The 14,564-nt window shown below is 38.9% G+C and overlaps 1 protein-coding gene across 6 annotated transcripts in view; it reads left to right on the top strand.

The window, feature by feature from the left end:
* The window catches only part of INTS9 (integrator complex subunit 9), a 104,456-nt gene that overhangs the window by 67,598 nt on the left and 22,294 nt on the right, over positions 1 to 14,564 (top strand). For all 6 annotated transcript variants that reach the window (XM_001493351.7, XM_014737801.3, XM_014737802.3 and 3 more), the window contains one exon: positions 13,051 to 13,162. In XM_001493351.7, the coding sequence (XP_001493401.3) occupies positions 13,051 to 13,162 (112 nt within the window). The remainder of the gene's footprint in view (positions 1 to 13,050; positions 13,163 to 14,564) is intronic.

Genomic DNA, 14,564 nt, shown 5'->3' with positions numbered 1-14,564 from the left:
AAGCAGGATTATGTATAGAGTGTGGAGACTAGTTCAAATTGGATGGTCAGAGAAAGCTTCGGGGGGAGATCTCATTGGAACTGAGACCTGAAGAAATGAGCCTTGTAAAGCTGTGAGGGCAAAGCACTACAGGGACATGGCAGGTGAAGGCCACCTGAAGCGAGAACAAGCTGGGCATGTCTGCAGAGCAGAGAAGACCATTGTGATTGCCGCATACGCAGCGTAGTTAGCAGAGATGTCCAAGAGATTAGCAGAGGCCAGGTCATGTAGGACTTTGTAGACCATGATGAGGGATTTGGATTTTATTTTAATGTGTAGAGGGAAGCTACTGGAAAGTTTCAAGTTAGTCATTCCTTAACAGTCATATTGGCAAGAAGCTAAGCACATAAACATTGTTATAAATATATTATTTATTCTAGTTTAGGTATTTGTAAAGAATTTGTTGTTCATTTCATAAATCCTGGTTCTTCCCATGTTTGCACAGGAGAGCAGGAGAGATTAGATAGTTAGCTGATAGATAGATGTATAGATAGATAGATAACTTGGGGCAGCCCGTATCCCATTTTAGTGTGGGAAAAGAATGACTGCTGTAAATCTAGAACAATAGATGCTTCCGAGCTGCCACTCTGCATTGTTTTTTTCATGCCTTCTTTTATAATCAAGTTTCATTTCAAGGTCTGGAGGGGACAAGTTGCTATTTTTTCCTATAGCTAGCAGAATTCTGGGCCTTTCCCGCTTACTAAAATCAGAAGCCTATCAGTGTCATCTTGATCTGCTTCATTGAATCAAAATTTTTTATTGGCAGCTTCTATCATTCCTGATATATTCTTCCATAAAAGAGAGAAAGATTGCTTGGCTGCCAGCTCTTCCGATTTGTCCTGCTTAGATCAAAGCCTTTACAGTACTATTGATATAATTTCCAGTAAATTATTCTTACAAGGTCCATAAATTTAAAGGGAAAATAAGGTCTTGAAAGTAATGAGCAACATACCTAAGTAATTAATTTTAATTTCTAGCTGGCAACCAGTATTGTATGTAAAAAAGAAAATAAATTAGATTTTCTGTTACCCAGATAATTGGATTCTGTATTGAATTAGCAGCGATAAGAAAAGTGGTTTGAAAAGACTTGATAGTCTACTTCAGAGGTCAGCCAACTATGGCACATGGACCAAATCTGGCCCCTCACCTCTTTTTGTAAATTATGTTTTGTTGGAATACAGCCACACCCATTTGTTTATGGATTATTTACACGTGCTTACATGTGATTACGGCAGTGATAATTTAAAGTTAAATTCTACAGAAAATGGCAACCACTAGTCTACTTGAGTGGAACCCTCACTAGCGAGGAAGAATATAGCAGGCTGCTGTAGTGATCAGAGAATCATAGGGGCATGAGGCTTTGGATTAAATCTGAGACAGTAAGAATGGAAAGGTAAGTTAAAGAAAACATTGGCACATCTTTAATTTAACAAACATTTGAATGCCCACTGTCTCAGGGAAGGAAAAATAAAAGTTGGAGATTTCATGCCTGGATGACATTGAGAATGGTGATAATGACATTAGTCAGTTGACGAGGAGGAGTTGACAGGGCGGTCATGGTTTTCAGAAGGAGGTAGAGAGTGTGATGAATAGGAATTTGAGAGAACATTGGATGATGGAAATACAGAGCTGGTACTTGGGTGTGAAGGCAAGCCTGGAGACAAATTGGAGAGTCATCAGACTTTTTAAAGTATATAAAGGGCTGAAGGTGAGAGGCTAAGCTCTGGGAAACATTTACCAATAAACAGTAGAAGGAAGAAAAATGGTCTTGAATAAGAATATTTGGAGAGTTACAGGAGAATTGAGCCAAAAAAAAGTACAGCATCCCGTGGAAGAGGAAGAGAACTAGCCTTTACTGAGCACAAGATCTCTGTATTAATTTTTTTTAATTGATCTGATATTTAGCAAGCATGCTGAATTCTCATATTAATTCCAATATTTATTGATAATAATATTATCTGCAAAGAAGTAACAATTTTGTCATTTCTCTTCCAATCCTTATATCCTTTATTTCTTTTTCCCACCTTATAACTAAGCTCTGTAGCCCCATGTTAAACAGAAGTGATATCCTTGTCTTGTACCAGATTTTAAAGGGAATGCTTTTGTAGTTTCTTCGTTAAATATCATGCTTACAATTTGTTTTTATTTATCAAGTTAAGGAGTTTCTCCTCTATTTCTAATTTTCTGATTTTTAAAGATTAGATATAGATGTTGTACCTTATCAAATTCTTTTTATGAGTCTGTGAGATAATCGTGTGATTGCTTTCTTCATACCATTAATGTAGTGAATTGTAATGTTAGCTTTTCTCACATTTAACCATCCTTGCATTCCTGGGATAGATCTTATTTGATCACAATTTATTCTTTTTAAAATACCCTCCTGGAATCAGTTGGTCAGTATTTTATTGAATTTTATAATCTGTATTCATAAGTGAAAAATAGAGTTATACCTTATTTTCTTGTACTGTCTTCATTTGTTTGGAATCCAGGTACATTAGTCTCATAAAATGATTTGGGCACCTTATGCCTTATGCCTATTTCCCTAATGCCAGAAATATACAAGATAGGGATTTTTTTTTTTAAAGTTAAATTCCCCATAAAACTGTCTTGGCCTGGGATTACCATTTTAATTTTTTTTCATGGTTGTTGAACTATATTTTCTGGGTCAAAATTGTGCCAATTTTGGCAGAAATTTGTCCATTTTGCCTAGTTTTTCAAAGTCATACACATGGAATTATTTATATTACCCTTTCATTTGTTTAAACTTTTTTGCTTAATTGTATTTTAATTCTAAATTTTGTTCCTTTTTATCACCTCTCTTTTTTTCTTGATCCGACTCACCAGAGGTTTGTCTACATTGCTGATTTTCTTCAAAGAAAAAGATTTTCCTTTCAGTGGTTTTTGTTGTATTTCCATTCTCTGTTCTGCCCTTTATTATTTCCTTCCTTGGGTTTACTCTTTTGTGTTTGTTTTAATGCTTACCTCATTTATTTTAGTCTTTCTTTGCATTTCAATAGGTATATTTAAAGCTATTAGTTTCTCTCTTATGTTATTTAACTGTTAAATTTTTGATAGGAAGTGCTTTTTCATTTATCTTGAAGTATATCATAATTGCCTTCGTAATATTCATGATTTATCTAACCAAAGGTTATTTTCTAGTACTTTTGTTTGTTTCTAGTACATCCAGTATGGTTAGATTTAGGGTTAGATAAGACTTTGGTCACATCCTACTTATGTTTCAGGATTCTAATTTTTTTTGCATTTTGATAAGAGAAGACTGATTCATTGAAATTTGTTTAGGCTTACTTTGAGACACAAGTCTCTTTTTGTAAATGTTCTATGTGTGCTGGAAAAGACTGTATTCACTTTTGAATGAAAATTTTTCTATTTTTCTATGTATTTATTCATTTGAGTTTATTGTGTTATTCAAGTTTTCATATCTTTGCTTAGTTGCCAGTTTCTGAAAAGGGTATGTTATTTGTTGTTTTATCTATTTCTGCCTATAGTTTCACCAGTTATTGCTTTTTATATTTTTAAGCTGTATGCTCACTGGTAAATGTGTTCATGATCATTGTGTTTTGTTGATCAGTTATTCCTTTTATTAGGATGTTGTTTGCTTTTTTCCCCTGTCAAAACTGCATTGGAAGCCAGACTTTTCCCCCTCCATATTTGCCTGCTGTTCTCTTCCATCTGTTTCTTTTCACTCTCTCTGTGTCCTTTTCTGGTGAATCCCTGTAGACAACATAGTAAAGGACTGTTTCTTTTTTAATCTAAAGAGTCTGTTTTGATTGGTGAGCCTATTTATGTTTTCTTGCAATTACTGTTGTATTTGGGGCTTATTTTGCCATCTTATTTCATGTTTTTTAGTTTACTTCATTCTTTTCCCCATCCTTTCTTGCCTTCTTTTAGAAAGCTAAATTTCTTTCTGCAAGTTTGAACATATATATTGTATTTTTATTCCTCTGGTTTGTCCCTTTGTTTATTTTTCCTGTGAGTATCTTAACCTTATTAATATCTGTATCTTTCCCTCCAGAGCCACACCTTCCTCTTGTCTCTCCCATCTTTTTCCTCTTCCTTCCTCCCACTTTCCTCCCTGCTCACCTTGTTGATACTGTCTAGAATTTGTTCTGGGTTATTTAGAATATACGTAGGGTAGTGAATATATTGCTTATTTAGATAACAGTGAGCTTTATTGAGTTCACCCCCCCCCCCCCACCATCCTATATATCTCATAATCCTCCTAGATTTACTGTTCTTCCAGGAGTACTTGAGAAATTTTCACCAAGAGGGTCTTCAAATGGTAAACCTTATGAGGCCTTGAATTACTAAGAATATCTTTAATTTCTCCTCACATTTAAATGATAGTTTGGATAGATATAAAATTAAAGGAAAAGAACTCTGAACCATAAAGCTTTGAAAATGTTACTTTGTTTTCCACTTCTACCCTTGTTGCAGTTAAGAACTGCAAAGCCCGTCAGATTTGTGTTCCTTTATGGAATCTGCTTTTAGAATTTTAACTTTATCTTCAGTGTTCTTAAATTTTACTGTGATGTGTCTTAAATGTGTAGTTTTTCATAATACTCTGTAAGATCTTTCAATTTCCTTTAACACAGAAAAATTCTTAATCATTTTTTAAATTATTTATTCCTTCTGGTTGATTTTTTTTTCTCCTTATGGAACTTTTAGTATATAGATGTTGACACTTGTATGTTTTCTATATCTGTTTTCTCTTATATTTCCAATCTCCTTCTTGAAGCCTCCTGAAAAAATTCCTCAGCTTGATCTTCCAGCTCATGAATTCATTGTTTGGCTATATCCATACTGCTCTTCAACCTATGTATTGAATTCTTTATTTCAATGACTATATTTTCAGACACAGTATTTCCTAATATTTCTCTGCATACTCACTTTTGTTTTACTTACTTATTTTTATTTTATTTGTATGTGGACTTTTAAAAATGCATATTCTACTACTCGATCTGGTTTATTAATTCTCCATGTGGGACAGGATTTTACTTCACTATGTTTAATCAATGTTGCATACCTCAGTGGTCTTGGTTTATTTCCCTGTCAGCTCTTACTGCTTGACCCTCAGGGAAATCCTCTTGTACCTGTGCTCTAAACACTGGGTTTTTTTCCCCCAGAATTTGTCTCCCTAATTTGTTACCACTTAGCCTTGTAGCATGAGGGAACAAGCAAGGGCTGTTAGGTCAGCCTGCAACTTCTGTGAGTGATCAGTCCACTGTTCTGGTATTTTCTTCCTCACAGTATGTTGGAGAAGGCCACAATCTGCCAACTACAGCCTAGAGGAGAGAAAAAAGGACAGAGTCCTTTTTCTAACCTCTACTCATCCTGCAATGCCCAGGCCTCTATGGTTCTTGCTTGCCATTTTGTCCCCGTTCCGGGACTCATAGTTTCCCTGGGAATTTGTTGTAGTTTTTCAGTTGCCCTTATTTCTAGGCTGTCCCTCAGTTTAGATTCTAGATGAGAGCCAGCAGCTGTGTTCACTCTCTATCTTATCAAGAAACATAGTGAAGGTTTTGTTTTGTTTTAAAATAATCTTAGTTCTCTATATTTCTGATTAAAACATTAATTTGTACTTATTGTAGTGATTTTGGAAAATACTAAAATCTCAGAGAAAAAAATAAAAATTTGTAATAATCCTAATATTAAGAGAGAACTATTTTCAGCCTGCTTTACTGCTCTTTCTGATTAACTATTTCATGAACTTGCCTTGGGTTATTAGTATTCCACCACATGATGTTTGATATCTGCTTAGCATTCGATCCTATGGATGTACAATAAACTATTTAGCTATTTCTCACTGTTAGACATTTAAACTATTTTAAGTTAAAAAAACTTTTTTTCGAAAAAAATATCTACTCCAAACAGATGTGCAGTCTTCCCAAAAAGAGAGCATAAGACCCAGTTTAAAAACAGTAACACTAACGAGCAAAACGAGCAATGACCATTGGATAGATCCCAGAAGTGCATTAGCAGCAACTAGTGAGCACTTTTGGTTATTGGGGCCAAAGGCTTTCTGGCCTTGGAAATCAAATTAATGCATTTGCTTGTGGGTTGTGAACCTATATTTAAACACCAATTTTTCTCTGATGGTAGTTTGAAAAGGCAACTTAATACTCATTATTTCGATAACTTCCTGGCAGTTCTGCCTGACTTCAGGAGTGGGACTTGAGTTTTAGACGTGAAAATCACCAGCACAATAGAGCAAAAGCTACGTGTACCTGGACATGGGGAGCTACAGAATTTTTGGTTAGTTTTCAAAACTGATCTAGTACAGGACACTGATACTCATGCAAGGCTAAGATTTGAAGTATGGAAAATTGTAGTGTGTGGTAGATATTTTTTATTGTTGTTACTATTAGTAGTGGGTTTGGGTTTGGTTTGCTTATTGTTTTGATTTTTTCCCATCCTTCTCCTGACCACAGAAAGGACCTAGAAAGGGGTCTGTCCCCCACATCAGCCCTCATGGCCTTGAAGATTCTCCTACACCTTGGTCTCTGGCCTGGAGCAAATTTGCAAGACCAAGCTCAGCCAGTAAACAAGCTATTTCCTTCCCCTTTAACCTTTGGCCTTGAGGGTAAGATAAGTGGTCTTCTGGTTTGCAAGGCTGGTGATGGTTATGAGGGAGAATGAGAAGAGAGAGGTTTTGAAAGCAAGGGCTCCATATGGGAGCGTCTGCCTTAGAGCAGTGCTTCTTAATATTTTGTGGGTCATGGACCCAAAAGCCTGATGGCGAGAATCTAATGAGAACTGTTAAAAAATGTCTGCACACCTACACAGGATTTTGCACTGATGCTCTGGAGACTGAGTTTAAAGAGTCCTCAGAAGCCCACTGTTAATTATCAGGTTAAGAATCTCTCACTTAGAACTTTGGGAAGAATTTTTTTTTAAGAAATAAAATTAATTGAAAATTTCTATCCAGTCAATTCCCTGAAACTTATGATGTTCACAATGGGAATTCTTTCTTGCCAAAGAGATTGGTAGCTGGCCTGAGAGAAGGTCTCCTTTTGGCACACACTTCCAGTGTTTTCTCTGCTTCCCCATACTGATCCTTCTCCCTTTCGAGTTTGGGGGGGCTCCTATTGGTTTCTTTTCTGGAGGTCTTAAAGACTTTGGCAGTAATAAGTATAGAGTCCTCTCTTAAATCTAAAGAAAACATCTCAAATTTGGATTCCTTGAATCAGATTTTTAGAGCTAAGGCATTTCTTGGGCAGGTTTGTTTTGCTCTGTTTTGTTTTCAACATTTTTCTCTTCCCTCTAAATTCCCCAGATGTTTTGTTGTTTATGCAGTGCTTTGATCTGAATGCTCTACGGTAAAAGGTTTTTTTAATGTATTTTATTTTATTGTAATAAATCTGTAACTTGCTCAAATCTGCATGTAGATGTGCATGTCATCATTTTTCAGCCACTCTTTAGTCTTCTGATGTAAAATTAGTTTCCTTCAAGAAATCCCTGGGAAATGGCTATAGGCCGCTGCTTCTCCCTCCAGGCCCGGCCTCGTGGGATCTTACAGTCGGGTCAGTCTTTGGGAATTTTCTGGGAGTGTCTGTCTTTCTCTCCTGAAGAACTGGGGGATTAAAGCCACCTGCTCACCTTCATGCACAAGGCAGAGCTGGATATGTGGAGTCAACAGAAAGACATTTTCTTGCATCCACAAAACTCAGGCTTCGATACAGCAGGTTGAGGATTCCTTTGCTCCCCTGGTCACCTAGCTCCTATGGAACACCTGCGTTTCAGTGCTCCCCTCTCTTCTTCTGTGAGGCATCAGAGCCCAGTACGTCACAGCCAGGCCTGGGCCGAGGGCTGACCCTTTCACTCAAGAAGGGGCAGCATGAAAATTATCACTTCACTTCTCTGGGCCTCAGTTCATCTGTGGAGACCAGGTGACTGATGTTCCCCAGCATCATATCTCTGTACAGCTTTCCCTGGGATATGTCCAGGAGGGCCCACTCTTCCTGGGTAAAGGACACAGACACGTCCCCAAAATGTTACTTAAGAGAAATGTCCAGGGCAAGCCATAGCACACGGCTCCCTCCTCAGGGCCACAGACAGGAAACCTTTTCCTCCCCATGGATGCAGCCCCAAGGTATCCCACAGCCACAGCAGCACCTCCTCAGCTCGGTCCTGAGGAAATGAAGCTCTTGCCCTCATTTTGGACGTGGTGCCAACCAGTTGAGGTTAAACCTAACATTTGGGGGTGGGGACAGCGGGGAAGCTGAGCTGCGAGTGGTTCGTGATCGGTTTGTAGAATTGGGCTCAGTAAGCAGATCCTATGAAGCAAGGAGGGAAGAGACTGGACAACTGGCTGGACTCCCGTCTGTTTCTCTCCACACTTGCTGTTTTGCTTCTTATCTGGCAGCACAGCTTCTCTCTGCAGAGTATTTCCTTCTCCCAAAAATAACATACACTACTTACATGCATTCATGTATTTGTTTATTCATTCCTTCCCTCATTGAGTCAGTGGTATTTCCTAAATCCCTACTTTCGACAGTGGAATGTACTAGGCTGTAAGGGGAACATGGATGAGTAGGTACTACATTTACAGAAGTTATAGTAATGGAGGAAGATGGGTACATACAGGACTTTGTTCCTGCAAGTGATCAATTCTGTCAGATTAGAAATCCACTGTGAAGTGCTGTGGGACTCAGAACGAGGATCACAGACTTCCCACTGGGGCTTAGGGGAGCTCGTGGAAGAGTGGGCTCTGACTGTCTCATCGCCTGACTACTGTGTTCTCGTTCTCTTAGCAGTGATGAGATTTCTCCTGTTCACCTTGTGCAACTCAATTGTACACCTGGCTTTTTGCCTCTTTCACCTCACGGATCTGGTTTCACATCTCTAGTTCAACAGTGATCAGTTTCTGGCCAAACTTTTACTTTTTCTATTCTCCACAGCATCTCACAGCTGCAGTTGACACTGTTCATCAGTCTCTTGTTGAACTTCCTTCTGGTCTCGGCTTCTGGAGCAAGCTTGTTGTTGTTGTTTTCCTCTTCTTGTTCTACTTGATCTTTTGCCGTATTATAGGGCGGAAGCGCTGTCTGTTGTCTCTCCCGAGCTCCTCGTTCTCACAGGTAGGGAAGCTCTTCACTGCATTATGTCCTGCTCTTTTGTTTGCTCCTCTCCCGTTGAATTTATGGTGTTTCTCCAGCCTCAGTCCTAGGCCCACTCCTCTTTCCTCACTCTAAATAAGCTGACATTCCTATTAACTCCTTAGATGAAGACACCTAGAAAATCTCCATATACTTCATACTCCACTGTTTATCTTTTACTCTCAGAATAAATTTGTCTTGCTACTCCCAAAATGCTTGCAGCTTGCCAACACTGAACTTATTACTGTGCCTTTATTCTTTTAAATCATTGCAGATTCAGATTTGGGAGCCATTTAAAGTCTTGCTTTCTTCATTATCCTGTGTATCCACTCCATTCCCAAATCTCTATTAATTGTTTTCTATGAAGTTGCATAGATCTGCTTCTTCCGTCTCCTCAACTGCCATGAAATTTTTTTTCTCCTTATGTCTGGGCTGTTACAGAGGCCTTCAAAGTGTTCCTTCTGTGTTTGGCCTCACCCCCTCCTTCAGCTGTCATCTGTAATCATTGTTACCAAAATGTCATTTTCCTGCTTCAGGCTCTTGGCTCTTCATTGCTCACCCTCTCAGTCTTCATGATTCTGGGTTTTTGCCCCTTTACCAGTGATACTTTCTCTCTTTTTACTAATCTCTGTTGTCAGCTACGAAGTAGACTTTGCTTCCTAGCGAGTAAATTCATTTGGCGTCTACAGGTCACCTTCTCCTGCCCTCTGCCCTCCCCAGCCTTCCTCCCACAGTTGACATCTTATTCTCACCTTCCTGACTTCTAGTGCGTTATTTTCCATCATGGAATGCTCTCACATTTCCTACCAGAACATGTTCTTGTCATGTTTTCATTTATTCAGCAAATGTTTATTTAGTACTTGCTGTGTGCCAAGCATTCTACTAGGAATTAGGATACAAAATCCTGCCCTCAGGGAGCTTCCTAGTCCTGTGGGAAACACAGATGAGTAAAGGGATGATTAGGATTCCATGGGATTAGTGCTGGGATGGAAAGTATGGGAGGCCATGGGGGCACATGTACGAGGGACATCTTGGTGTGGGGGAGGGAAGCAGTGTCACAGAGGCATTCCAAAGGTGGTGACCTGGGTTTGTCTTAAATTGAGTCTTAAGTTTCTTAGTGAAAGAAAGAAAACTAGAACCAAAACTTAATCTGCCAAAAAACCATGCACAAGTAACCTCACCTGGCCTGGTGCAGCTCTGAAGTCTGCGTTCCACTTGGCATATACATAAACTCAGCGCAAACTCTTGAAATTTGTGTTGTTCTCTATGGCTTTTTCAACAATCCCCTTTTTTGATTATACATACTTGCTTTCAATTAGATTGTAAGCTTCTGGGGCCTAGAGACTGGCTCTCCTTTTTCTCATGCTGTGTGCAAAATGTCCAATGAAAATCAACCAGCAATGTGACCAACACAATGGCCACAGCATCCTTGGGCTTAAGGTTTTTCCAAATTCTATTCCACAAGCTTGATTGTGACTGTCAGTTTTGTAAGGTATTTTTATTTGATTCTTGGACACAATGGAATTTTCTGTTTTTGTGTGTTCAAGCAAAATGTTCCCACTTGAAGCACTCAGTGAGTGGCCATTGACGCCAGTAATATATACATTTGCCCTTTGGTGGTGAAATGGAGATGTTGGTGGTGTCACCTTGGTTTGGAGAGTGTCACTAAAAGCCTTTTAAGCCTGCTTCTTTACAGTAACCCTGGGAATGAACAAGAAATGTCTCCGAGTTATAGGGCTAAAATTACGAACATCTAGTCTGACCTGATCATGAAGTATCTCGTAACTTCCAACTCAGTGGTATCATATTGTAGTGCTGCCTTTGTTATTTATTAAGGGCATTTAATTTTCAAGAGAAGGCAATGGTAATTGCTGAGGTTCAGAGATAATATTGTTTTCAGGGCCAGTGTTTGCTCCCTATTATATGTTATCATTTAGCTCAGTAGTTCTTAACCTTTTGGGGGTCATGGCCCCATAGGACAACCCGATTAAATCTATGAAAAAATGTGCATAGGCACACACAGAATTGTATATACCATTTCAGGGCGTTCCTAGGCCCTCTGAATTCTCCCATTCCCCATCAACCCTGTGAATCATTAGTGGCTTGTTATAATAATATCCTGATAACATTGTTGTCATTTTAAGCTAAATATGCTACCCAACAAAGCTTCGTCCCTTTTGTCACTGTTCTGGTTTCCTTCTGTTTCGTGCATACACACAGTGAACATTCCCAGGCTCATTACACATCTGCCACCGTAAACCACTACACTTCACTGCCCCTTCCTTCCTCTTGTGGAAACAAAAAATGTGTATATATTTGATGGAGAAGTGCAAATAGATAGATGGGTTCTGCCCAAGCAGAGGGAAAGCTCTTATATGCACTGGTGTGTGTCTGCAAATAGGAATTAGAAGCTATTCAATATAATTTTCACAACTGTACTTTTTCTGTATCCACAGTAAAGGCATGTTTTTCAGGTTATAAAGCAGCTTATATAACCACAATTTCACAACTGTACTTTTTCTGTATCCACAGTAAAGACAGGTTTTTCAGGTTATAAAGCAGCTTATATAACCACAATCATGTTATGTAAAAAGTAACAAATCCCATATATCCATGCTTGTATAAAATGCTAAAGGAAAATACATCAAAAAGCACATATTCTCAGAGATAACAATACAGACAGTGGGTCTTTACTGTGCTCCTATTTGGAATTTTATTTCTTTATTGGGAAATCTGGGTGGAACAGAGAAAGGAGGGATAAGGCTTCTCCGTAAATCATGTTTTTTGCTTTTTTCTTCTAATGTTCCAGTAAGTATATCAAATGAAACGGAGGAAAAGGTGTGTTACAAAATGAAAACATTTGTGAGTTCTCCAGCATCTCAATCCATGGCCCTTCATTTTTGTTTCCAGTTTGAATCTCAATTTATTTAGAAATGGTAGCATTTTTTTGAAATGCTCTGACAACAATCAAAATTAAATTCAAATTTTTCTGGGTAAAAATAAAAACACAACATGCTAAGGATCATGTAATAGTGCACCATAAGACTTCATAGTTCACAAGAAGATCGTGTGTGTTTGCTCATGAGACTCATAGAAATCCTCAAAGAAATATGCCCGTTTACAAGAAACCCAACTTGGAGCCTTGGCTGGGGTCACATGGCTAGTCCTGGAATTGGAGGAGGCTTTGTGTCTCTGTTGCCTAAGACAGTGTTCTGCCTGGCTCCTCTGCCGCTGAGCCTTAGGGGAAATCACCTTGACTCTGCGAGTCCCAACTTCTGTATTTTCACATTTATTTCATAGACTTTGCACAGTTGTTTTGAGAATCAAATTTTGCTGTGCAGTGGTTCTCAAGTCGTGATCCCCACGCCAACATGAAGAGCATCTCCTGGGAGCTTGTTAGAAATGCACACTCTCAGGCCCACCTTAGACTTGAATGAGAAACTCTGGGGGTGGGCCCAGCAATCCATGTTTTAGCAAACCTTCCAGGTGATTCTGATGCACCCTGAAGATTGAGAACTACCAATGATGTGAGGTAGCATTTTGAAAGGAGCAAAGCATTATAGAAATATGCTTTTTTTCATTGAAGTAAAATTTATATATAGTGAAACTCAAAAATCTTAAATGCATAATCCTATGAATTTTGAGATCATGTGCTCACCACCCCATTCAAGACAGAACTTTTTCATCACTCCATAAAGTACCCTCGTGCCTCTGCCCGTCACTCCCCATTCCTCTTGGGCAACAGTGTTCACTGACAGACTTTTCATTAGAGGAGGTAAGAGGACTTGATGATGAGTAGGAGATAGAAAGAGTGATGTCTCTATTCTCTTTCTCCTTTACTACTTGTAGGTGACATTCCTTTTTAAATTACTAAGCATAACTCTCTATGCTTTTTTAGCCCATGGACCAAGCTTCTCTCAAAAACAGCGATGTTCTCGTTCTGACAGGCCTTACCCAGATTCCCACTGCAAACCCAGATGGCATGGTGGGAGAGTTCTGCAGCAACCTGGGTATGTATGCAGCTCACATCTTAACTTGGATGATATGTTTTAAATTTATTTTTTGATACCTTGCTTCTGTGGTATTTTTCCCCCTTCCCTTCACATTCAGACCCTCTGATGCCTCCTTTTTAAGGCCTTTTCCCCCATTTACTCCTACACTTTCTGTTCATCCTTCAAAACCTACTCTGGTCAACAAAAGCAATTCTTAAGCAACTTAAATCTGAAGGTGCAGTAAGAATTGTTGTTATGACGGTAAATTTCAATTTTTACCACTTTATACAACAAATACTCAATATTCTCTCACTTGATTTATACAGAAAATTCTTGTTTAATCTCCTTGCTTTTAGGTGAGATTTGGTGGCCGAGCAAGGGTACTTAGAGGGTGGCAGTTGTCAAAGAAGGTTAGAATCACGTCTTTGCTTTGCAAATAATAGCACAGAAAAGACTGTATACTTTGAATTCACAACAGTGATACCCTGAAGAGCTGTATTTTTCCCCCAGTAATAATTGGTTGATGTTATTTTTTTCTTCTTTTGAGGGAAGACTAAATTCAGAAACTTGTGGGGTGTTTCCTACCTGGAAGAAATTTATTTTTCTTTGGATGTAATTGTCAATAAAAATCTAAAAATCCTGCCTTTCTTTTAGAATCGTGTAGGTTGGTTACTGTCTTAGTTTGGGCTGCTATAACAAAATACCATAAACTGGGTGGCTTAAACGACAGACATTTATTCTCACAGTTCAGGAGGCTGACAAGTCTGAGATGAGCTTGTCCAGGTGAGGACCCTCTTCCTGGCTTAGAAATGGCCGCCTTCTTGTTGTATCCTCACATAGCGGAGAGAAGCAGCTCTGGTGTCTCTTCCTCTTCTTCTGAGGGCGCTAATCCCGTCATGGGGGCTCCACCTTCATCTAAATCTAGCTACCTCCCAAAGGCCCCATCTCCTGATACCATCACATAGGGAGTTAGGGCTTCAACATGTAAATTTGGGGGGGAACGCAAACATTCAGTTGAGAACGGTTACCAAACAGGAGTTAGTGAGCTCAGACCCTGCACCCCTGGCAAGTGTAAGTGACATTACCTCTGCTCTGGGGAAGAGAAACAGTCGTCGTCTTACGTTTACACAGAAAGCACTCTCCTTTGAAATTTCACTTGGCCATGCCGATAGTCATCAGCTTTTTTTGTTCTTTGCTGTTATTAAGCCCAAGGTAATTTATTCTTACCCTGGAAAAATTATTGGACTAGTCTCAAATGGAATCTTTTGTTTGTATGTTTGTTTATAATCTAGAATCTTAGACTCAAAGAACTTTAGGTCTGAAAGGGACCTCACATCTAAGCCACTGTTTCTCAAACTGAGGTCCACTAACTACTTGCCTCAAGATCAGTGAGGCCACTTATTAAAAGTGGAAATTTGAG

The sequence above is a fragment of the Equus caballus genome, chromosome 2 (genome assembly GCF_041296265.1).
Source record: "Equus caballus isolate H_3958 breed thoroughbred chromosome 2, TB-T2T, whole genome shotgun sequence".
NCBI classification, from domain to species: domain Eukaryota; kingdom Metazoa; phylum Chordata; class Mammalia; order Perissodactyla; family Equidae; genus Equus; species Equus caballus.
This window is presented reverse-complemented; position numbering and strand designations above follow the sequence as displayed.